At 39.0% G+C, this 24368-nt stretch overlaps 1 protein-coding gene across 2 annotated transcripts in view; it reads left to right on the forward strand.

Moving 5' to 3' along the window:
* The window catches only part of sema3bl (sema domain, immunoglobulin domain (Ig), short basic domain, secreted, (semaphorin) 3bl), a 60037-nt gene extending 37618 nt beyond the window's left edge, over positions 1-22419 (forward strand). The window contains exons 5-17 of one of the 2 annotated variants that reach the window (XM_034877216.1): positions 5309-5399; positions 7908-8024; positions 8350-8492; positions 10195-10309; positions 10502-10571; positions 10961-11105; positions 14948-15179; positions 15284-15375; positions 15654-15695; positions 15800-16025; positions 18097-18224; positions 19570-21160; positions 21194-22419. In XM_034877216.1, coding sequence (XP_034733107.1) covers positions 5309-5399; positions 7908-8024; positions 8350-8492; positions 10195-10309; positions 10502-10571; positions 10961-11105; positions 14948-15179; positions 15284-15375; positions 15654-15695; positions 15800-16025; positions 18097-18224; positions 19570-20082 — 1914 coding nt within the window. In that variant the 3' untranslated portion in view covers positions 20083-21160; positions 21194-22419. Of the gene's footprint in view, positions 1-5308; positions 5400-7907; positions 8025-8349; positions 8493-10194; positions 10310-10501; positions 10572-10960; positions 11106-14947; positions 15180-15283; positions 15376-15653; positions 15696-15799; positions 16026-18093; positions 18225-19569; positions 21161-21193 lie in introns of both variants that reach the window. The other variant, XM_034877215.1, reaches the window with a different exon arrangement.
* Positions 22420-24368: the final 1949 nt, after the last annotated feature.

Below are 24368 nucleotides of genomic sequence, written 5' to 3' on the forward strand. Positions count from 1 at the left end.
TGTGTGTGTGTGTGTGTGTGTGTCTGTGGGGAGGATTGCATGTGAACAAAGTACAGAAGGTGCATTGCAGCATTTTTTTCTTCATGTGGATTTAGTTGCTCGTCACAGTGTGTGCTCTCCTTGGTGCCTTTTTCTGCCTCTCTCTCAATCTGTCATCCTTAGTGCGGTTTATTGCATGTGGTGAACAGCAGCGCATGTCTTACTATGCCCCTGCTGAATAACTTTAAGTCCAGTAACAATATACTGTGGTCTGCATGGTTGAGAACAAGGAAAACAAAAATTAGACATACAAAAATAAGTCAGTGAAATTCTTGAAGGGTGGTACTGGGCTAAAGGACAGAGCAGCCATATTATGAAAAGTAGGTCACCTGTGAACCTAGTTGCAGATGTCTGCAGGTACGTTAAGGAAAGACAAGAATGTGCAAGAGCAGTTTAAGTAACCCATAGTCTTCATAGGTAAAGGAGTTTTAGTCATGAGTAAACACTGTGTGTATGTGCTTACAATTCTGTGTTTGTATCTGTGAATGTGCAGGTGTGCATGAAATAAATCCCAGGTTGTGTCGGCTGTAACTGTGTCAAAACTCAGAACACCTCAGCTGTCCTGACTAATGTTAAGATACCAGTTGTCCTCCTGCTTGTGTGTGAATGGACAACACCACAGGGAGCCTGTCCATTTATTTAACCAATCGTTAACTGGTGGAGAACACACACCCGTCTGTTTGTCTGACCTCTCGAGGGAACGCCTCGGACTGGACTCTGGGTGGGATGACCTATGACCTCCTAGGTGTTTCATCTCAGTTAGGGGCAGACAGACACGTAGTCTTTCCGTCTCTCTCGTACCACCGCTCTCTGTCTCACTCTTGTGTTGCCATCTGTTATACAAATTGTACCCAAAACTAATAAATGTAGCAACAATGTAAATTAGGCTCATTTTACATTAGCTGTGTAGAAGTGAAGAAATAGTCTCTCTTACTGTCAAACAATGTTTGGTTTTGGAGCTGTTGTTGTTATTTGGTTTCAGTTCATCTTAACTGTGTTTCGTGCTTTCATCCAAAGTTAGAAACGAAGAAATGTATTTAGCAATATTTTAGTGTTCCCCTACTGCGTCAGAAGTTTTCATATTTCTGGGAGGTCTTCGGGTCCAACATTTGAGAATCAATAAAACTATTGTGAAATTGTGCAACAAGATTTAATTTTATATGGCCAAAAAAGCTGAAAAAAACGTACAGCAAGTAGGTAGTTTAGTGAACAAAATACGTCACCCCTTTTGTTTTTCTTTGAGTGTAAAAATGATGTGAGGAATGCCCACACATGTGCATGTGCACGCACACACACACATACAAACTTGAGTCCCCATGGTGAGTGACACAGCTGCCTGAGTACTGTCATTGATGGAAAAATAAACCACTATATTACAGTGACGACATAGAGAGGGCTAGACCTCACACACACAAACACGAATACACACACGCACAGTCAAGCAAAACAAATGACACAAACTTGAACATATAAATATGCAACGACACAGACAGAAACACACACAAACATGATGAAAGGCATGCACGGTCAAGCATGGAAGCAAATGTGTAGAAAGACATATTAAAACGCAGGGAAGCAGATATTTATATGCACTAACAACAACCGACAGATTGAAAAAAAAAACCCATTTTAAATTCATTCAAGCTGAACAAATGCACAAACATTAGGACACACAAATAACTCACTGACCTCCTCAACAGAGTCAAATTGTAAACTAAAGCAGTTCCTATGCTCCAGCTTTCAGTAAAAAGCCCACTTTTACTTTGCAGTTATGCTTTTTGGCACTCAGAAAGCAAGTTGCTGAGTAACTCACTTCCTCTCACCATGAGATTTCTACGACAACCTCAGTAAATGCTCCACATGGGACACTTTTTAAGTCCTTTCGGTAAAAAAAAGCTCTTGAATTAAGGTGGATGAACAACTGGACTAAAAGGAGTTAAGGGATTTATAAGCAATACATTGTTGTTTATGCTTTGTTTATTTCCCCCATGTTGCCTCTGGATCAATGCCCTACAAACTGGAACTTTTCTGTAATCTATGCTCCATATTTCCATTTTTTTCTATTACAGTAACACTAACTTTCTCTAACTTTATCGCTGTATTTTATTTTTTGTCTTTCACTTTCTTTCAACGGAGAAGAATGATGTGCAAAGAAGATTAAGCGGGAGAGCAAGCTTCCCATGCTTTCACCGGAGTGAGAGTTGAGTGGTGAGAGAGGGAGCCCAGCTAATATTTGACTTGACGACAAGGACAAGGCCAAGTACAACAGCATTTCAAATGAGGTCTGTTGGTTGGCCAAGTTGCCTTTAAGCTGCTTGAAGGGAGTCTAAAATGTAGACTTTTAAACATTTAACAAACAAAAAAACACTCTAGACTAAATATGAGTTTTATCCAGTGTTAAACTGTAAATAATAAAAATTGACAATTAACAACAAGTTGCCATTTGAGGACTCAAAGATAAAACTCGGGACCCTTGGACAGATGTTTTGAATCATCAAATTTGAAAGGGCAGCACTGGTTTATATTTGCTGAATTGTATACATTCAGTAACATCAAGCTCTACTTTATCAAAGCATGAACAAGAGGGAGGACAAGATGGGAGGGAGATAGAGAAGAAGATGAGAGGCGGAAAGGAGCTGGGAGTACAAAAGGTGAAGGTCTGCTTTGTTCAACTCAAAAGGATAGAGGGATAGAGATGGGGAGGGGGAAAGCAGCAGCCAGAAACTTGTATTACTTGGTAATATGTGATTAAAACTAAAAAATCAAAGTTTCCCTTCCTTCTGCAAATCTTACATGGACTGTGTTCTGTTTCTTTTAGTACAAAAGACAAAAAGACAAAGAAGATGCCTTCACGTCCTAGTAAACAAATGTGTTTTGACAAATTTGTCAAATTAAACCAAGTAAGGCTGTAGCAGGAAAACTTTTGGGTGTAGCCTATTAAGCAAGGATGCCGTTTATGGCCGAAAACAATCAATTTATTTTCATTTTTAAGTGGATAAGTGTGTGTTTTTTTTCTTATTTTAAGGCAGCTGATTTAGAGTCACGATTGTGGTCAGCATTACATATCAGTTTTGTAAAGGGGTCAAGGTTGGAAGAAGTAAATATAATTTCTTACAATTGAAATTATACAAATGTGCATGCATTTGTATCAGTAGTCACTTGTCTAAATGGTTTTGTAGTAGGGATCCCATGTATTTTGCTTGGCACAGCTGAGTATAAAGTGGCCTGGATGTCTTTCTCTCATTCTGTCTCTCTGTATCGCAGCACTTGTGTGTATTTAGCTTGGCAGAGTTTGGCCAAAGTGATTCTGACAATCTAATCAGCTGCATAGGCACAATTCCTCTGGATCTTAATGAGATAACACAGACACATACATACACACACGGAACAACCCCAAAGCAGCACACTCTCTTTAATGGAGAAGACGAACAAGTGTGCAGTGAAAGAATTGGACACAGAAGTTCACTAACACACACCAACATGCAAACATACACTTGGACATGAAGTGACATTAGCTCTGGGAACAAAAGATCAAAGAGGTACTGATAGAATAATGATGACTAACGGCTAGGCAGAGAAGGAGATGGAGAGCAGAAAACAGATGGAAATATTAGCAGAAATTCAAGAGAGAGAGAGAGAGAGAGAGAGAGAGAGAAAGAGGACAAAGGTTAACTTAGCAACAAAACAAATAAACTACACATTTTACTAAATTAAATAATTATACCGTGCGTAAAGTCAAGTGAAAAGGACAAAATAAATGCTCATAAGTCACATTGATGTACAGGACTGAATAAATAGGGAAAGACAAGCGTCAGAATATGCGTTTAAATATCCCTCTTGATCTGAAATGTGACTAGTTGTGAGCGTGTGTTTAAGCATTGTGAGTGCTGTTTGGCTGCACATGAACACTTTGACACCTGTAAAACTCATTCAAACTTCTTTACAACGATTCAAAAAGCTACATGTGGATGAAACAAGAAATGAACTGTCTCTCCTTATTTCCTGAGACCTGTTGGATATGCCAGTGTATATGGAATATTTTCCATGTTTCTGACAATAACAATTTGCCGTGTTCATCTTGCTCAGCACGAGTGAATATGTGTTGCCGCACGTACAGCACCACAGTGTGCGTGGGTGTGCGCATTGTTGACTGTGTTACAGTATTTTTACCCCGCTGACTTCAATGTCATCATTTCCTCTGTGATCTCCGTCCAATCAAAGTAACAATACTGCATTGTCTTTAAGAGGAACAGAGAGTCACACACACAGAGTTCACTGTAAGGACATTTAAATCAGTAACATGGAATCTAACAGTCGGTCCATCTCTAGGTCCTGTCAGCTTACATTCCCTTTGTATCCTGAAAAGATGACTACATTTAGACTCGCGCTGGTCATGCCTGGTAGCCTTGTACACTGATGTCGTTGAAGGGGGAGTAAAAAGGCTTAAAACAAAAGGTCTTTTGTCCACAGCGACCCTGTTTTGACCTGGCAAATCACACAATCCAAGGATATGGCCAGTGTTCGTCAGGTGAACTTGACTAACTGGTGAATGACAAAGAAAGAATCGTTCTGTTATTTTAATTGCTTCCTTACTTCTACACTTGAGTCAGAAAAAAGAATTTGACTGAAGTCTGATGCTCAATGGCGATCCATAAAATCCTGAATTACAATTATTTTCTCCCTCTGGCACTTCTTTACTTGAATTTTTCTGTTTTTATTGATCATTCTGGAAACTCAGGTCTTTTATTCCAAACAGTCTATTGATGTTGCTGAAGTCATGAATCACATCCCTTACTGTGCAGCAGGATGTTTTTCCCAAAAAGATACATGGCACTCCTCACAGCAAAAGAAAAAGGTTTCATAAATATGACATTGGTTCTATCAAGTTGGCAAGAATTCTTGTTACATGTAAGTGCCATGGATCATGATATTATACAGTATATCATACGTAAACGTACTTTGTATTCATTTGTTACCCTGCTGGCTATACACATTCCAGCTTCTAGGGTTGGTCTGGTTTGGGAACCATGTGGGAAACCTTTCTTATGAACTCTGGCAACTACACTGATCCTTTATTTCCTTGTTTCTCAGACAGCGTCTGATTTCTCAGACAGACACAGAGTGCAGTGGGAGGACAATAAATCTAACACATAGGGTGAAACTTAAAACAGCTAGTTGTTGAGCTAGATGATGCATTCTGTCTTACATTACTACTAGCTGGAATTAATGACCTACTGTATGAACCTCCAATCGTCTTTTTCTTCCACAGCATGTGTTCACCATGGATCCTTCAAATGTGGAGAATGGACGAGGGAAGGTTCCACACGACCCCAGCCTCCCCTTTGCTAGCACTTTCAGTGGTACGTTCCATAATGTTTTGCCTTTTAACGATTTCTCAAGTGTTTTTTGGTGCTAATATGGATTGGGAACTAGTTTCCACAAGTTATTTGGCCCAAACTGTTGCAAGTCATACCCTTTTCCTCTTGTTTCCTGTCTGCCTCTTCACTGTCAACTGTCAATATAATAAAAGGCAATAATAAAAATAAAGGCAAACATGCAAAAGGAAAGAAAACGTAATACACTGAGGATGTAAGGTCCAAAGAGGTGGTTGATCTCTAATCCCATTGCGCCAAGTCTGTAATAACAAAATACAAATTTCACATGTTAACCCACTTTGACAAAGCTATCAAATTAAGGTTGGCCTTTTTGCAGTTTGGTGTTCTCTATCTGCCACATCTAACTACTTAAAATGCCAAGCACTGATGCTCTTTTTCTACACACTTCACCTCTGCACAGGTCTCTGCTCTGTTTTGAAATGATAATACCCTGAAGAACAGCAACTAGGAAACTTTCTTTGGCTCTAAGACATGCACACACTCTGGAGCTGTGCTGAGTAGGTTAAATAGTTTTGTTTTTTTCTCTCTGAATGTCATTAGGTACTTAGTTTGTGAAATGGTGCTGATTTCTACCAGTGATAGACAGTCCTGGGAGCCTCAGAGGCAGGAGGCGTGTGTGTGTGTGTGTGCAGCTCTCCTTCACCTTCACCTTCCTCCCTCTGCAGCTGGGTGTTTTGAACAGCAGAATTGATCCCACAAAGCATCATACAATATTTGGCAGGAAATTGTTCAATTACAGCCAAGTATTCAGTAGATCTGACTTCAGCAGAGACAGACTGTACTGTAGACATACATACAGAATAATACACATAAAGCTGAGAAACAGAGGAATGCAATTTGCTTGTATAAGATCACCTTTTTAATTGTTCATGAAGGGACCTGCTCCTCATGGTTTGCAGGGTTGTGTAAGATGACCAGATAGCTGGAATTTAAGTTCCAATTACAGGACTGAGTCTGGCAAACTGCTATATTTTGTTTCTGTCTCTGACCGTGACCACTGACCTCTCTATCGATTTTCTTCATCAGGGATCATTGGCCTCTGCTACATACCAGCACCATTTTCATCCTTTCTCTGATGTAAAGTTTACAAGCCTTTAAACTAGTCTGAAACACAGGCATACAAATACAGCTTGACAAAAATACTACAGAATATCAAGGAAAAAAAGAGTAAGAGGTTGGTTGGAGTGGTGTTTGGTTCCAACAACACAGGACTTTCACCCAGGAGAACGGGGTTTGTGTCCTTCTCATCACGTTTCCTAAACCCAACGGTCACTTTCCTCTTTTCCTACACCCAACTGTCCCGTTCTTCTTTTCCTAAACCCAACTGTCCCATTCTTGTCCATGGGACCATGTCCAGCGTATCATGAAAACGTAAGCCCACCTACAACATTTTCCTTAACCTAACTGCGTCCAACGTTTTGATATGACGATGAAGGAGAATTTTAGCATCAATAACAATTCCAAAGGCACCTGACCCAGCATCCATATTTTTACGCGTGAGAATGTGAGAATGTGTTGTCATCAGCTATCAGCCCCCTGCTTTCCCCCTCTCTTCTTCTCAATTTCAGGATCTGCTCCCAAAATACACAAAGCTGAACTGGCCCTGTTGTCACCAATTATTGTATCTACATTTGTTTTTTCATATGTGCTTGTGTGAAAATGAGTTTGGGTTGTATGTACAGTATGTGTGTTTGCATCTGTTTGGCAAAGAAGGATGTGTGTGTTTCCATTATTGCAGCCAAATTTTATTAGATAAGAATTCATTTTACACCAATGAGGTCACTGTCTGTGGCCAGATTCCTTTTCTACATTGGTCAGAATGCCTAAAAAAATTAACAGTTGTGTTATTTTAAACAAATAGGCTTATTTTTTAACAGCTCTCAATATTCTCTTATAACTTGATTATCTGACCGGTGACCGGTAGTTATTTTTGTGACCAAACCAGCTTAGATTGCGGTCTTTTCTGATGACAGATAACCCTGGCTGCTAAAGGCTTTTCCAAGGGTCATTTCCTCAACGTGCTTCAGGAAAGAGTTTATATCTGTTTGCAGGAAAATCCATTTTCTGAATTCTTGAAATTTAAACTGCGTCCATGCTTATGGTGGAGGAGGATGTACTCTACGGAGTGGGTTTGAGTTTGGGTTTCAGATTACTCTCCCCATGTTTTTATATCGGATGTCTTCAATTTCTTCTTTCCTTCCCATCCCCATTTGCCTGAACCGCAACATTTTTCTCTGTCACCCTTTATTTCATTATTGTTTTTTTACTGTGACAAACTTTTTTATTTTCCCCTAATCTCTTTTCCTTTATTGCTACTGTTTTTACATTTGCTCCTTCTTTTCCAATCCCTTCCACCGTTTTCATTCTGACCCTCCTCTGTCATTCCTGTTGTATTTATCCATTCTATTCCTCCCCTACCTCTATCTGGTAAACTTATCCTCCGTCTACCACCACCTCCCCCTCTCTCTATAGGTGGGGAGTTGTATACAGGTCTGACGGCAGATTTCCTGGGTAGAGACTCTGTGATCCTGAGGAGTATGGGAGGACGCTCCACCATGAGGACAGAGACTGACCAGAAACTTCTTCATGGTAATGCTTCACTGTTTTATCAACTTATTACTACATTCAATACTGTAATGAGGAAATACAAATCAAACTTGTTTGTGTTTTCCTAGAGTCCTAGAGTTTTCGTATCTGAACCTTGGAGTGTGTTATCATAATTATCTTATGTCTTATCAATTTTTAAACTCATCATCAGGTCAATTTGAACAGTGAGAGTTAATCAATACATAATGTTAATATACTTTGCACAACATTTTACCAACACTTGCCAGCCAATATTTTCTTGAAATGAATTGCTTTCTCCTTTCATATTAATGTGCACCTCTCTTTCGTCTTATATCTTCCTCGGCAGACCCTAAGTTCATCGCTGCCCATCTCATCCCAGACAACGATGACAGAGACAATGATAAAGTGTATTTCTTCTTCACTGAGAAGGCCACAGAGGCAGGGGACAGGGAGGGGGCCATACACACACGAGTTGGACGAGTGTGTGCGGTGAGATATTTTACAACTCTTTATTTGTACACATTTATTTCGTGAGACAGTAAATGCGGATGTTTCTAGTATTAAGGCTGCAACAGTCAACCGGTCTCTAGACATACATATACTTTTACTTGAAAAGGTTTTGAGATATTTATCACTGAGTCGTTTGCTGTAACTATTCCAGGGGAGGTGAATGTTTTGTTAGTGTTGCTTAAAGCATTTATAAATGATGTGAAAAACTCAACAGACGTTTTCTCTCCAGAAACAATGTCCCAGTTACTCAGGATAATCCAAAAAGTTAGATACAGATGTATACGGAAAGATTGAGAGATGATCTGTTGGCAGGTTGGGGATGAGTGAAGACAGATGGGCGGGTGAGCTACAATGCTTTTCCCTATTCAATTATCCAGTCCCAGGATTGAGACATCTGCAGGGGTGTTTCACTTGAGGAGCAGGTTGTGATCTGGAAGATTCTGGGAGTACTTTGGGGCTTTCATGTTTTCAGGAGAATTAGTTGTGGGTCTTACATGTTGATTCTACACCAGGCCTTTCAGGCTGATGTAGAGATTCCCACTTTCACTTAAAGTCCACTGGATGAGAGCTAATATGAAAAGAAAAATATGGTGAAAAGGTGAGTTAGAAAGAGACTATAATGTATATGTAAGGGTCTTTTTCTACATGGTAACATATCTGGGTTAACCTCCCAGCACATGGAGGTAATGGTTTTATGGGTTTATCCTGCTATTGTGACAATTCCAAACCTTTTTGTGTTGAAGACATCATGATATTCTAAATCATATGATTGTTTTTTATCCTACTAAAAACCACTCGGCTGTCAAATTGGCCAACTGGGATCCCAATCTGCTCTGCACACTCTCTTGCATTCTGTCAAGCATGAATTTTTCTTAGAAAACCAAATGTGTGCTGCGTGCACAACACACAAATATAGGCATGCATAGAAGAATACAAACACACACACACACACACACACACTCTTACACACACACACACACACACACACACACATAGCTGCCGGATTTCTTTAGAGCCTGTTTGACTGTGCCAGAGTTCGCAGAAACTTCTCAAAGAAAATCCCAGCTGAACCTTCAAATTATAACTTTGTTTGTCATTCTTATCTCCATCTCTCTTACCCCTCTTTCTCTCCCTATGCGTATTATAGTATTTTGTCTTCAGCCCTCTTTTCATCCCTCAGGCAAATCTGAATAATTGTCATCCCTTCCCATGTGTTTTTTGCCAGGAAGCCCATTATCACCGCTGATCCTCATCACACACGCACAAAAATGTCAATGCATGCACTCTTTCACACACAGAAAATATGTGGACAGTAAAGCACACACACATGCATACAGTTCTCATTCCCGATTTATTCTCTGCAAACTGCAAACATCTTCAAAAGAATAAAACAAACCAAACTGTACTTCTACTGCCACTGTTGCCTCAAAAAACCTCATTGCCTTATCTTTAATTTTAAGCTCAATATCCTGATACTGTCTATTGTCCCAAAATTGGGGGACAAGGTACAAACAGGGCTACAAGTCCAACTGTTTCACACAATTCACCCTTAAAGCTGATTTAACCACAGTGTTTCAATCCAAATCCTGTGTGCTGGAGTACAGAGCCGTAACAATAAAATTGTGTACTTGGAAATGAATATGCAGCTCTGTTTCATTGGGTTTACGGTTTTCTCTGCTAGAATGATGTTGGAGGTCAGAGAGTGCTGGTGAACAAGTGGAGTACCTTCATTAAAGCCAGACTGGTCTGCTCTGTACCTGGACCTCACGGCATTGACACACACTTTAACCAACTGGGTAAGATACACACAAACCTTTTTGAACAAAGCTTCTGTCCCTGCACACATGCAGCATGCCACAGAGATGCACACAAAGACTATTTACACACACTTGTCCTCTTCCACAAACAAAGGTCATACAATCACAATTCCCTCATTATAGTATATGTAACACACATAATGGATGGCATTATTTTTTTTTATACAACAGAGGATATATTTCTGCTGCGGACCAAGGATGAGAGGAACCCAGATGTCTATGCAATTTTCAGCTCCATCAGGTGAATAACTACGGAGCTTCATACTTTGTGTGTAATCAGTACAAAATGACATCACTGTTGAGTGTGGCTGCAAGTGCACCAGAGCATGATTGATGCTGGGTATTCAGCCTGGTTTGTTTCTCAAGTAATGATGGTTCAATTGTGTGTGTTCACTGACTTACAAAATTAAATTTCTAGTGATGTTGGGCAGTATGACCATCATTGATGCACATAGTTAAAACCTAGAAATATCTACCTTCATGTTTGTTTTTATTTTCAACAATTTCTTGCAATGTCATGTTTCTTGCAAATTAAACTAATCTTCCCACATTTGATGTCAAATATTAAACCCAAATAATAAAGTTATTGGTGGAAATTCAACTGTATATAACCCCCTATCTCCTTTACAGTAATGTGTTCCAGGGTTTTGCCGTGTGTGTTTACCGTATGGCTGACATCAGAGAAGCCTTCAATGGACCTTTTGCCCATAAAGAAGGCCCAGACTACCAGTGGGGGGCCTACGAAGGCAGGGCCCCTTATCCAAGACCAGGCGTGGTGAGTAAAGTATATCACCTCTAACTCTAAATGTACTCAAATGTTTTGGTTGCCTAACCTTAACTGTACCTTAACCGTACGGTACTTACCATGACCACAATATTTCCAGATGCTTATACATGACAACATTACAGTATAAGGAAACACATGATGTTCTACTCTTCATATGCTGATGACATGCAGCTTTACATTTCTTTAGCCTCTGCTGACTTCTGACCTACAGTATAAACAAACTGGTGAACTATCAGCCAAAAGACTCATTTTAATCTGTACTCATCAATAGTACAAAAATGTATATCTCAAAAATCTGACTCTGAGAAGCGGGTTAATGCAATAATTCTATTTTTGTTGGATAACAAAAAGGAAGGATCAAGCTCATTTTACAACACAGCAGCAGCACAACAAATCAAAGCCTCCCAAATGACCATACATGTGAATCAACACCTCTCTAAAACAGTTTCAACAATGTCCAAGGATGTCCAGTAACCTACATTTTTTAAAGACATAATGGGGATGGCACATATTCTTAAATTAAGTGGTTACTCAGGCCTACAGTGTGTGCTAGAATAGAGAGGGTGATATTTTTTTTTAAATGACGCGTAGAAAGTGTTCACATCAGAAAACTATAAACTACTGTATGTTGTAGTGCAGCTGTGGAGACTATACACAGTACAGAGCCTTCTCCTGGTTTATATCCTGACTCTCAGTGGAGCTCTGTCATGTTCTCTCAACCACTTCACTATATTTCATACACACAAACACACGTGTGTAAGGCAACACACATACACACAATCACATTGCACTGGTACTTCCACCTCATTACCAGAGTGCAGGAGAGCATATGGAGGCAGAATAAATATGAATAATGTGAGAACAGAGCAGGCACCTCTGTGGTTTCACTCTGCTGACTCTCTGATTAACAGGAATGCCTTGGACCGAAACTGAGTATGAGAGAGTGAGAGAGAGAGAGAGAGAGAGAGAGAGAGGGAGGAAAAAGGTGATGGAAATGAAGAGGGACAAATTAGCTGGAGTTAAGATATTTACCATAATCTCTTGTTAAACAATTTCAATGACCTAGATTTTTCTCTATCGCTGACAACAGCTTGAACATTAAACTTTTGTTTTTCCCTGGCTTTTAGTAACAGATTACATCTTTATACTCTGTCATATTCATCAAGTCTCCTTACTCACCTGTCAAAACTCAGCCATAAATGGAAAAAAAAGCTCAGTACATGAGAGAAAATTGTTGGGTTTATCCTCCCTAGGTATTTATCTTGAATTGACATATTACTTCACGTTGTTGAAATGTGTGTCAGAACTCATTCTATAATAAAGGGAATGATGGGATAGTCTAGATCTTAGAGCTTTAATGGTAATCCTACCTGGAAGGAATTTTGTGAGGCACTAGTCTGTTTCCGCCATCCACAATGACATCTAATTTCATCATAAAAGCCTCATGTTTAATACTTATATATCAAGCTTCTGCACTGCTATAACAATGATTTTATCCTGTATGATCTACACAGCATTTAATTTACCTAGGTATTTCTATTTGATTGATTCGTGATGTGAAAATTATTTTCACAGCCTGTTTCAAATCAACAGTACTATATTATACTTTTACCTCAATAATCAAAGCATCATCTGCACATTTTTCTGCCGCCTCCCTGCACTGAGAGTTTGGCTTGAATTCGAAGTGTCATACTTTCAACCATAAAGGCTTTTGATGTTAAACTTAATTATCTTTTCCAGATTGAGTAAGAACCCTGCTATCTGTTAAGGGGTTGTCAACTGTCTTCTTTGGTTTGAGATTACAGGATATAATTAATGTTCTTAGTTCAAAGAGAGGTTTCTGCTAACCTATTTATATGTCTGTTTAACATATAGCCATACTCCCTTTTACGCGTAGTGTTATTTTCTTCCACCGAACTTACATTCAAGTAACATCAGGAACCAGTGAGTATGTAATTGGTACCTGATTCATCCAATAAATTGACTGTATTATAAAGTGTTACCAAAAATGGATTCTGTTGTGTTTGTGTTTTTCTTGCAGAAGAGTGAAACCGCAACTAGAAAGGTTGATATAGACAGAAAGAATGTCATTTTCCAAGATTTGAACCTCAGTTAATCTCTCTTTTGTCTAGTGGGTTTGTTTGTTTTAATGGAGCAATTTGCCAAATGCAACACAAAAGGGCTTACCCACAATGCATACTGTGCTTAACACACATACATACAAACACACTATAATACACACAAATAATGGATGTGAATTGAAGTCTGCCAAATATGCTCACATCTTCTCTCTCTCTCTCAATTATCCTCATTTGGCTCTCAATTGGAGATGGAAAGCAATCGGCCTGATGCAGCAAAGTTTGGAGTTGACAAGAGATTTTGGAGCTGTTCCAGTTTAGGTTTTATGCACTTTGCAAACAGATGCAGAATAGTTTAGAGAGCAGTTTAAAACACTGACAAATCCTAAATGTTGAAGAAACATAGTCGTTTAAGTTCCAAAAGAAAAGTGCAAAATATTATGTTGTTTTGTTTCCGTGTGTAAAAGTAACAATTTATTAACAAAAGGTTAATTTTAGCATACAGCTTACTCCAAGGTTAGATAAAGTGCTTGGAACCCATTTTCAATTATAAACAACCATCGCAATTCATATGCTCCTTTTTAGAAAATCACATACTGTAAAGGCATGTACATTTATGGAGTAGTGAGCTTGGATTTGCTTACACATTCCACACCTTCTGCAATAAATTGTAATTGACACCATTTGGTAAACATACTCAGAGGAACGTACTATTATCAATAGTCCCCACACAATTTAGTCCCCCCTCTGAAATTGAATCCATACCATTACAGAGCTATTGTGTGGATCACTTTCTGTCATGATAAGCAAAAGTAATACTATTTCTACCATATGGTAGTACAGTGTCTGGGACAGCAATATAAGGCAATGATATTTATGCAAATACCTATGAATACCTATAACTGCTCTCTCAAGAATCTCGTCTGTGTAAGAGACTGTCTCAGTTAAATTTCCAACCTTTTCTCTCAGACTTAATTTATGATATCAACTAATGACTTCGAAATATGGTTTCATTTCGGTTAGTCACTGTTTCTGTTTTACTTTGCTTCTTTCATCCACATCCCTCTGTCTTCCCAACCGCCTCCTTTATCAAATCTTGAGTGAAATTATCATTCACCAGAGCAGCTATTCTGATCTTGCAGCTCCCTGGTTTATTTTCGAGTGACTTTCTTAATATCAACCCCAAAAGACTAGATTGGAGTCTTGTGAGCCCAGGCATTAACTCTGTAAAGCGCTAGTCTGCCCTCTCTCTCCATTGCTGCAGTCAATGATCTTAATTCACAAAACTGCAAACCTTTGGCTTCTTTGCAAAGAATTGCTTATCAGAATGAGAAAACCCAACAGTCATTTGGTTTGCATACATGTCTTTATTTGGATATTGTTCAGCCCTCTAAATTATTTGCGTGATACAGTGCCTCAGCCAAGTACCAGCACATTAATTTTTCTCATACAGTCACGCAAATGGGCCGATTCTGAGCTAACACTGCTTCTATAGAGCTGTTTCCAAACACATAACTTTACAACTGTGGTTTGAACTGTCATCCAACGTTTTCAGGCACAGTAAAACTGCTAATGAGGGTTCTTTGAGAAGTCTTTACAAGCTTAATTAGGCCACATTTTCTTGGAAAACCCACCTCCAGTGAAGGATAATGGTGGGAATGTAGAGTCATGGTGGAAAATGCCCAGAGCTTTGCTTTCTTCTGTCTGGCTTCTGTTTGTTTATCTTTCTTATCTCTCCCTCTGCCTCTCTAGTGCCCAAGTAAAATCACCAACCAGCCAGGCAGAGAGTTCGGCAGCACAAAAGACTTCCCTGATTCTGTACTGCAGTTTGCCCGCAGTCACCCATTGATGTGGCGGCCGGTGTATCCTGCTCTGCGCCAGCCTGTGCTTATTAAGGCCAACATTCCTTACAAGCTGAAGCAAATAGTGGTGGACCGGGTCGAGGCAGAGGATGGGCTGTATGACGTCATGTTCATAGGCACAGGTAACATGAGTATGAAAATGAATACAGCCCTGTGGGGAATATGGAATATTTTGGCAGAGAACATGTTCCTGTTCTGTCACTTATGGTGTGTTTGTGTCTTTCAGATGTCGGCACAGTACTGAAGGTGATTGCCCTGCACAGTGGAAACAGCCTGGAAACAGAGGAGGTCACACTAGAAGAGCTGCAAGTCTTCAAAGTAGGTTTTTACTCCATCAGGTGTCTTTATTAATTCTCTCTGTTCTCTGCTTCTTCCTAAATCATTGTTTTTTAGGCCATATTGAAGAAGATGACATTTCATTCACTGTGTCTCTTAAACCTACTTTGTAGTCGACAGATAAGGAACCATAAAGATAAAAGAAAACCTAATCACAATTTTGCCTCCTCATTTTGTTCTTAAATCCATCTTTTTTCTAATTGTAAGCCTTTTCACACATTGTGAAACACATGAGCTAGACATATTTTTTTTTATTGCAGGTGCCAACTCCAATTACATCAATGGACATATCCGTGAAAAGGGTAAGTTAATATAACTGTAATCACTAAACGATTGCTCCCTTCTATTAACTGTTTTACCAGCATCATGGCTTACGCCATTTTTCTCCTCTTATGATTTTAAACAGCAAGCCCTGTATGTAGGCTCTCCAGCAGGTGTGGCTCAGGTTAAGCTGCATCGCTGTGAGACTTATGGGAAAGCCTGTGCCGAGTGCTGCCTAGCCAGAGACCCTTACTGCGCCTGGGATGGATCATTGTGCGCACAGTACATGCCCAACAGCAAACGACGCTACCGCAGACAAGACATCAGGCATGGAAACCCCGTGCTGCAGTGTGTAGATCAGAATCTGAGTGGTAAGTGTGACAACCTACTTAGACCCTTCTTGTGTGCCATCTTGTTCCCCATGTAGGACTATTTCTTAGTTGGGTACAGTGACTTCCCTGACATCCCCTGGTGAGGTAATAGTCCCTTAAACGGCAACTTTTTGTTTTTACACTTTGGTTTTTGTACATATTAAACATACAAAGATATATTTTTACAATTAGGGAACCAGGCTAAGGGTTTCCTCTTGCTTTCTAGTCTTTACAGGTATGCTAAGCTAAATTAACAGGCTGCTGGCTGCAACTTAAGTGATAATTTTCTTAATCTAAATATCCTATCATCTAGATAACTGATACTTTTCATAGAGAACTTACTACATTAAATGCACATTTTCTTCTTTATAACTGCTCTTTGTCGTGGTTTTGATGTCATGTTCTGAACCTTTTTAGCTGGGCATGTATTCTTTTAGGTCTAGACAAGCGTGGTGCTCGCCTTATTTCAAAATATTTAGCTGTGGATATGAAGAACACCAGTAAGACTCCACTCTTATGTTTACTGTCTGTGAGTCTGTACACACCTGGCACCTAAGGGAGGATGCTATTGGACAAGCGGCAGCCTGTGTTTGAATGATTATATGTGTTTGTGTTTGTAATTGTCAGTGTGCAGTACGTATTTGAGCCTTTTTTCTCAGGATGAAAGCTATGTTAAAAGAGTGTTTATGTGAGATGTGTAATTTGTAGTCTGGAAGTTTATCCTAGCTGTGTGGGACAGATGTTGTGCAGTATATATTAGACAGAAAATGTTATCTCCTCAACAACATGTCTGTTTACACACTACATCATCATACATCATGAAATGTAAGCTCAACCTGAGGTTATCTAAAGCCATCAGTGATCATATGAAAAGTAGGACCCAACAAAAAGTAGAAAGACAAATGACTCGGAGAAAATGGATAAAAGAGATGTAGAGGTAAAGGGTAAGAAGACAGGCTGTGTGCATGTGTTGGATGTGTTTGCTCATCTGACTGTAGGCATGTTGATGAGGGGATGAAATATGCCTCCCTCAAGGCCTGTAAATGAACATACATTTCATGAAGTTTCAGTGTGCCAGGGTTTAAGTTGGTGTTGAAGTAAAACTCCCAGAGGCATGTTGTATTCTTTGCTAAGACTGAAATAATGTTCGCTATTTGTTAGAGATTTATTCTAAGTGAACTTTTCACAATACAGGCCAGTGTTGTAGTACTCAAGACCACTTAAGAAGGTCTCTGCCTCATTTTTCTCACATTTTTACTTACGGTCTCGGATGAAGAGGACTGTTGGTTTTATTTCAAGAAACATAAAGAAACATAAACGCAGTGTAAGTGCTTCTAGCAAAGCTTGCTAGCTAAAGTTAGCTAAAGTTAGCAGTCTGTCTCTTTACCAAAATCTCTTCACCCCTTACCCAAAGTGATTTAGCGAATAATATCTATTTATTTTAGCTAGTTGTGTAAATACTGTATGTTTCAGTTGTTTGGTCTTGTCTTGGTCTTGATACACTCTGGTCTTGGTAATGACTTGGTCTCAGTTTAAGTGCTCTTGACTACAAAACTGGTTCTGGCAATTATGCTGCCTGGTTCACAAACTGTGAATCCAAATTACCATCATATCACACTTATATCTATATTTTCTGAGGAATTGAAATCAGATTGAAACTTTCTTTGTGTACAGTACATTGTTGGTAGTATTTGGGATTGATGATTTGAGTAATATGCTTATTTATAATTTTTTAGTTGGGGATGTGTGTAACTGTCTCACATGCACATGGTTGAACATGTTGCTCAAAAGAACTTTAGGTTTAGGCCCGGGTTCAACTCTGACTTGCGACCCTTTGCTGCATGTCATTCCCCCTCACCCTCCCCTTTCATTTCTTCAGCTGTCCTGTCAATAAAGGCCCAAAACACCCAAAAAAATAATCTTTAAAACTTTAGAACTTTAGGCTCACTTGATGGATGCTTACATACATTTAACACATACAGTAGGTGTCTGTAAAAAGGATCTTACCCATGACGGTAGTCTTCATTTTCATTTTCTCACAATCTTTCAAATCATCTCTCTAAACCAGAAGACCTTGATGTGACAGAAGACAGGGTGGTGTATGGGACCGAGAACAACAGCACCTTCCTGGAGTGTGTTCCTCGCTCTCCTCAAGCTACTGTGACCTGGCTCCTCCAACGAGATGACCGCAAGGAAGAGGTAAGATGATAAATAAATAGCCATCAGATCAAAATCAAGATAAAGATAACAAAATGCCACCCTTTTTTATATGATGGGAGGAAGTGTAGGAAGCCTTGATAGACAGATGAGGGAAAGAATGAATCTTCTGGCCAACGGTGGCCTGAGTAAGTGCCTTTAACTGCTGGAGTAACTGCCTTTAAAAGTGAAATCTTTGTGTGAACTTGGCACATGGTTGACACATTTGACAGCCATTTGACATATGGTTGAAATTAAGCAGTTATATTTCAAAGGAAAATGCACAACCACTCTTTCTCTTGGATAAACAGTGAATTCAAACCTTGAACACATGCCACTGAAAACTGAGGTGTCAATCAATGTCTACCTGCCACGGTGACTTAAACACAGTATCACAAAGTTGTTTAAAAGCGGACTTATAATACTTAGAAAAGTATGTTTCTGCGTGCGCCCTCACCAACAGTAAACATTCATTTGTTTGAGGGCATGTTTCTATAAGCTTAACTGAGACCCTCAGTCAGCCATGAAAGTATTAAGGCATTACCACCCCTCTCTATTTCCTTGCAAATAAACATTTGGCTGCCACTCCAGCTAACAAGGCTGCCATGTTTATGTTGGCACAGAGGGATAATTCGACAAGCAGAGGTATGGAATCTGAAGACGGGGGAAGTAGGAGGTAAACAGAGAAACAAGTGTTATAAATGAATAGAGGAGAGACTTGGGGTGAAAGAAAAAGGCAGCAAAAAAGTCAAAACTAACAGTGACTGGATTTCATGGTACATTCTTGCTGTTGCAAGTCAAGCTGCGAAAACAGTACATAGATCCCTGTTTGCCCTCTTTCTTTTCTCATGCTATGAAGTGCTCTTTAACATGTTCTTTGTCAAAATATTTCTGATTTCTTTTTTATAGTTTGTTAGCATCAGCCTGATGAATAGGCTAAAAGCAAATTATTGAAAGCACAATTTTTCCAGGGATTTTGAAAGATAAATATGCATATTCTCATAAAAACTACCTATAGTGGCTTTAAATCTCTTGTTTTCCCCACTGCTTTCTTGCCACTTAACAATAAAATCTTTGTATTTATAGTAAAAAGGCTTTGGATATTTTATATACACTGCAAAAGCAAATTTCTTGGACATGCAACCAATTGCAACATTCACAAATTCTTGCAAAATCAATTTTATTTTGTCCTTTTTTTGTAATGCATAGCAGCAATGTGACAACGCAATCACAGTCGAATATGAGACAAAACTATGTATTGTAAATTTTTCTCCCAATTCCTAATTTGTTTTCTCCGCATTATGTCTTAACCGAATGCTGTTATACACATTCTCCCTGCCTCACTCAGGTAAAGCTGGACGAACGGGTCATGTCTACAGAGCAGGGCCTTCTGTTTCGTCGTCTCTTCCGCCAGGACGAAGGCATCTACATCTGCCGCTCTCGAGAGCATGGCTTCACACAGACTCTGGCCCGCCTTACTCTCGAAGTACTCCAGGGGGAAACTGTGGATGAGCTCATGGCACGCGACACCGCTGGCCTCACCGACACGTTCAAAGACCGGTCCACAGGAAGCTATAGGGCCTGGATGCCTTGTAGCGCATACAGCAGGGGCGGCTCATCAAGCCAAATCGGCCAATCGCGTACATGGTTCAAGGATATAATGCAGCTGATTGGACCGTCGAACCTGCCACACGTGGAGGAGTACTGTGAGAGGATGTGGTGCAACGACAAGCTGAGGAGGAAGCACAAGAGCATGCTGGAGAAATACCGCCAAGCGCAGGAGAGCGCCAGGAAGGCACGTAGCAAGAGTTCTGGCGAACGGAACCGGACGCCGAGGGATCTCAGTGCATGGGAAGAGTAATGGAGACAAAACGACCGGGGGATAAAGAAGGAGAAAATTGAGCGAAGTATAAAGGGACAAAGATTTCAGTACAGGACAAGATGAATTGGGAAGAAAAAGAGTCAAGACCAGCATCAACTCCTATTAGTTGAAAATTTAGAACTTGGTTTGTAAGAATGAGTTAGACCAAAACAGTGTGTTTGCTGCTTTGGCGATTAAACCTAGAGTGTTTTTTATCAGTGTATGTGTAGGTCAGGTGCCAGGGGTTTGCCCAAAAAAGACATTAGGTTGTCTGGAAAGACAGCATAAAAGAGACTGCTACTGAATTGGTTGTGTTGCTGATGTTATGATGTTGATAACGATAAGATAAGAGACAATCTTTCAAATACAATCTGAGGATGCTTTTTTTAACATCCTATGTACTTTTATGGTTGAAAATGGCAGACACTGCTTTCATTTCATCAAGTCATATAAAACCCTCACAAACCTCAGATTGCTAAAACATATACATGCCTGTGGACTGACTCTTTGATGAACAGTTTGTGTTGGCTCTTGGCAAATTAGGACTTCAGAAAGAGGGGCTTCACATTTACATACTTTGCATCTTTGAACTACAAAATAACAAGTTTGTCGAGTGCAGCCTTGACAAACATGGACACATACTTTCCGTTTATCTTTGTCACATTTCACACAGTGCAGTCACTGGATCCATCTCCTTTTCACTTGGTATTTAATGGTCCATGTTTCTTGCCTTGCTCTGCACTTGGCTTTAAAACAAAAATAAATATTCAAGTGTCACTTCAAAACAATACATAACTGAGTTTTCAGTGTATTTATGAGAACCTTATGCAACTAATGCAACCAGGCGTAGACACTTACTGTATCTGATCTTGCCACTGTAAATGCACACAAACGGTCTCTTATATAAACTGAGATCCCGTTCATCCATCACACTGAATGCATAAGCTCAACTAGCTCAAACTGGAAGCTACCATTAGACGACTGTTGATGGTTCAACAGATTAAAGGCAAATTGCTTTATTTTTACGGCTGTGGGTTGAAGATTCCATTAAACACCAGCTACAGATCAAGATTCACCCGTCACCGACCCTTAAAGGGATATTTCACAGTAGCTTACTTTCATGCCTCTGGGCACATACCATAACAACTCCTGGAATGTACCTAATGGTTTCAACCAATTGTCTGTATTGGTTTCCATGGGATTCCTTTTGCAACTCAACTAATTGAAAACTAAGTCTGTGACTTTAACACCAATCCAGCAAGTAAGACTACAAATGATGATTATTTTTAGGTCATTTTTCCATTAAATTGTATTTCTTTAGTGATTGTTTAGTTTAAAACAGCCAAGATGACATCTTCAAAGTGCTTTTTTTCAACCAATAGTCAAAAATCATCCATTAAAAATGACAACCTCTCTGTTGTAGCCTCTCCCCACACACTACAATCATCCACTAAACTCATTTTCCCACAGTTCCTTTGTGCTGTAGCTTTCCAGTGACAATAGAGGTAACAATGGAAGGGGTCAGCTATAATAGTCCTCTCCATTTCTGTGTTTTGCTTTGTTTTGTAAACACTGGTTTTATGATGGTTCATGATTTGAACACATCCACATTGTTATTGTCCTCAGTTGTGTCGTTGAAATATAAACTTTTACGTAAACTGAATCCAAAGAAGGTTTTCGTTAAACAGAAGAGAGAATGGAGGGTTGAAAACAGATAAAGTAACAGGGCCTTGGATAGAGTGAGATGTGAGCATGGTAACCTTAAGGAGTGGAGGTCAAGGAAGACGACTGCAGGCTAAGCAGAACAAATGCCAAGCTTCAGTTTAGGTAACTGTGTACATAAGAAATCCAAGCTGATATCATCTACATTTGTTCTGGGATAAATCAGTTGTTGGTGGTCAAATGGCAAAATCATCAATTTCCTACTAAAGTGTTGTATGTTTATTGGATTAATTTGAAGACAGCTAAACACCTTTAAAAAACCACAATCAGCTGTTCACAAATAGCCTGTTGTTGCCAAAGAACTGAGAAGCTCCAGCATGGAGGGTGAAATCCCTATAACGTCTACATCTCGAAGATGGGATAGATATTCTGGGAGCCCTATCATTGTTTAAAATTAGCCAGGAAACAACATTAACACCAGTGAACTTGCTAACCTTTATGTAACCTTCATGGCGTGTGAATTGCTTATGAGAGAAGATAATAGGGAGAAGAAAGGAGAGAAAGATTTTTTAAAAATAAGGTACTATAAGCATTTTGTTAAGGCTGTATTTGCAATTTATAAAAGTCCTAATACCAATAATACCCATTTTTCTCATCAGTATGAAGTGAGAATTTGAAAAAGTGACACATTTCCCCCAGTTTGTACAGCACACTTAAGAACACATTTTACTCTAGCAAAGTTTATTTTCTTAGTTTGAGGATAGTAAGACTGGCTATTAGATGCCACTGTTTTCTTTAAAAATATTGCTTCTGATGTTTATCTAAACTGAAAGAAAATCAGTAGAGTGACAGGAGGATGGAATGCATGAAACAGAGAGACAACTGGCAGGGTAAAAGAAAGGCAATTCTTGATTTACCCTGAAAAAAATCCTTTTGAGAGATAAAAAAATTGAGAATACTTTCCTCATATTTCCTCAATAGTCACTTTTGTCTGGTCTGCTCTGGTCTATTAAGATGATAAAGTCATATTTTAATGGTGGTGGTATCACTCTGCTTCTGTAAGTCCACACCCTGACCATGCATCACTGTCATCAGAAAATTAAAAAATGTGTTTAAGGTATAACTGTGTTACTATTATGTAAAGTGGAAAACTATCTAAAAATACAAGTTTCCATTTGACAGCAACTGTCATAGTGAAACCGTCAAAATAATAGCTGATACGTTTTTTTTTTCTTTTCTTTTTTAGCTGGACAGTGTTTTTAGACTTAAAATGAAACAAAAATAATAATTTGCATTTTGTGCATTTTTGCAAATATTACATTTTTTGTTGCAGACAAAAAGGTGGCATGACTGATACAATTTCAGTTTTTGTGCATGTTCAAACATACTTTGTAAAGTCTTCAGATGCAATTTAGTTGTTTAACAGTTGTACAAAATATGTGGTGGTTTTGCATCTCACATTTATATATTTTTTATCTTACCCCTAATCTGTCCATTCTCTATAACTAGTTCAGGAAAGTTTGTCTATAGAAACATGTTATTTCAAACACATTGAATTTACAGTATACGAATTTACAGTACAGTTACAGTCACAATTTAATTTAATGTTTAACTGTAGTGTTTTTCAGTATTTTAGTGAAAAACACTTGGATGGATTTATCATTTAACAATGACCCAAACACTGTATGTGTAATGTATTGTGATACCTTTTGTAACACTGGGACAGGATTTTGCTCCAGTTAAACTACACCAAGTGATTTCACTGATTAGTTGCTCCACCTGATTGGAGGTGCAGTAATTAATACGTGCAGCCAGGTATTAATTATTGCACAGCTATTATTGCACAGCTACTCTACATTAAACAGACAAAGAGGTTCAGACTGTGAGAGTAGACACTGCATCAAAAACATTCATAATATCTATCTTATCTATCTTCTCGGGACTAAGGCACCCATGAATTTGGAAAGTCAGCAGTCTATCAAGCACATAGCCATAATGACCTTGAAAGATTCAACCAGCATGGTTGCCTTGCAGTAAACAATTAAGTTTACATAATTCTTCACTGTAGAATTTAGGCTCAAAATTGTAGCTTTGAATAACTTGGTGACTTGCCCCTTTATTGTACTGTAAAACTGTGCTTGTTGTGGGGTCTCTGACAGAGCCTAATTTAAATGCATATTTATGTTTTATTTAAGTGTCTTTCTGCCCTGCATGCTGTGTACTTGTATGCTATTTAACAACATTAAAAGTTGATTTTTTAACATAAAGTAGTTGATCCCTGACTGTGTGTCTTATAGAATTTGACTTTTTGTCTTTTGGGGTAAATTGAGTCTTTCTAGTGTTTTGGCAGGACAAGACTAATTGCACCAGTGACATAAACACAGAAAAACAGCAGGCCACTTTTATAAACTTTAGCTTTTACTTTACTGATACCTAGTCATGCTCAATTTAATACTGAATCAACAACATGCAGACTGCACACCTAAAAACAAAGCTGTTGGTCATTAAATGTTAGGGTTAAATGGACTGGCTTTAATTTCCATGTCTGCTTCCATTTATTTGTGTGTGTGTGTGTGTGTGTGTGTGTGTGTGTGTGTGTGTGTGTGTGTGTGTGTGTGTGTGTG

The sequence above is a fragment of the Etheostoma cragini genome, chromosome 7 (assembly GCF_013103735.1).
Source record: "Etheostoma cragini isolate CJK2018 chromosome 7, CSU_Ecrag_1.0, whole genome shotgun sequence".
Lineage (NCBI taxonomy): Eukaryota > Metazoa > Chordata > Actinopteri > Perciformes > Percidae > Etheostoma > Etheostoma cragini.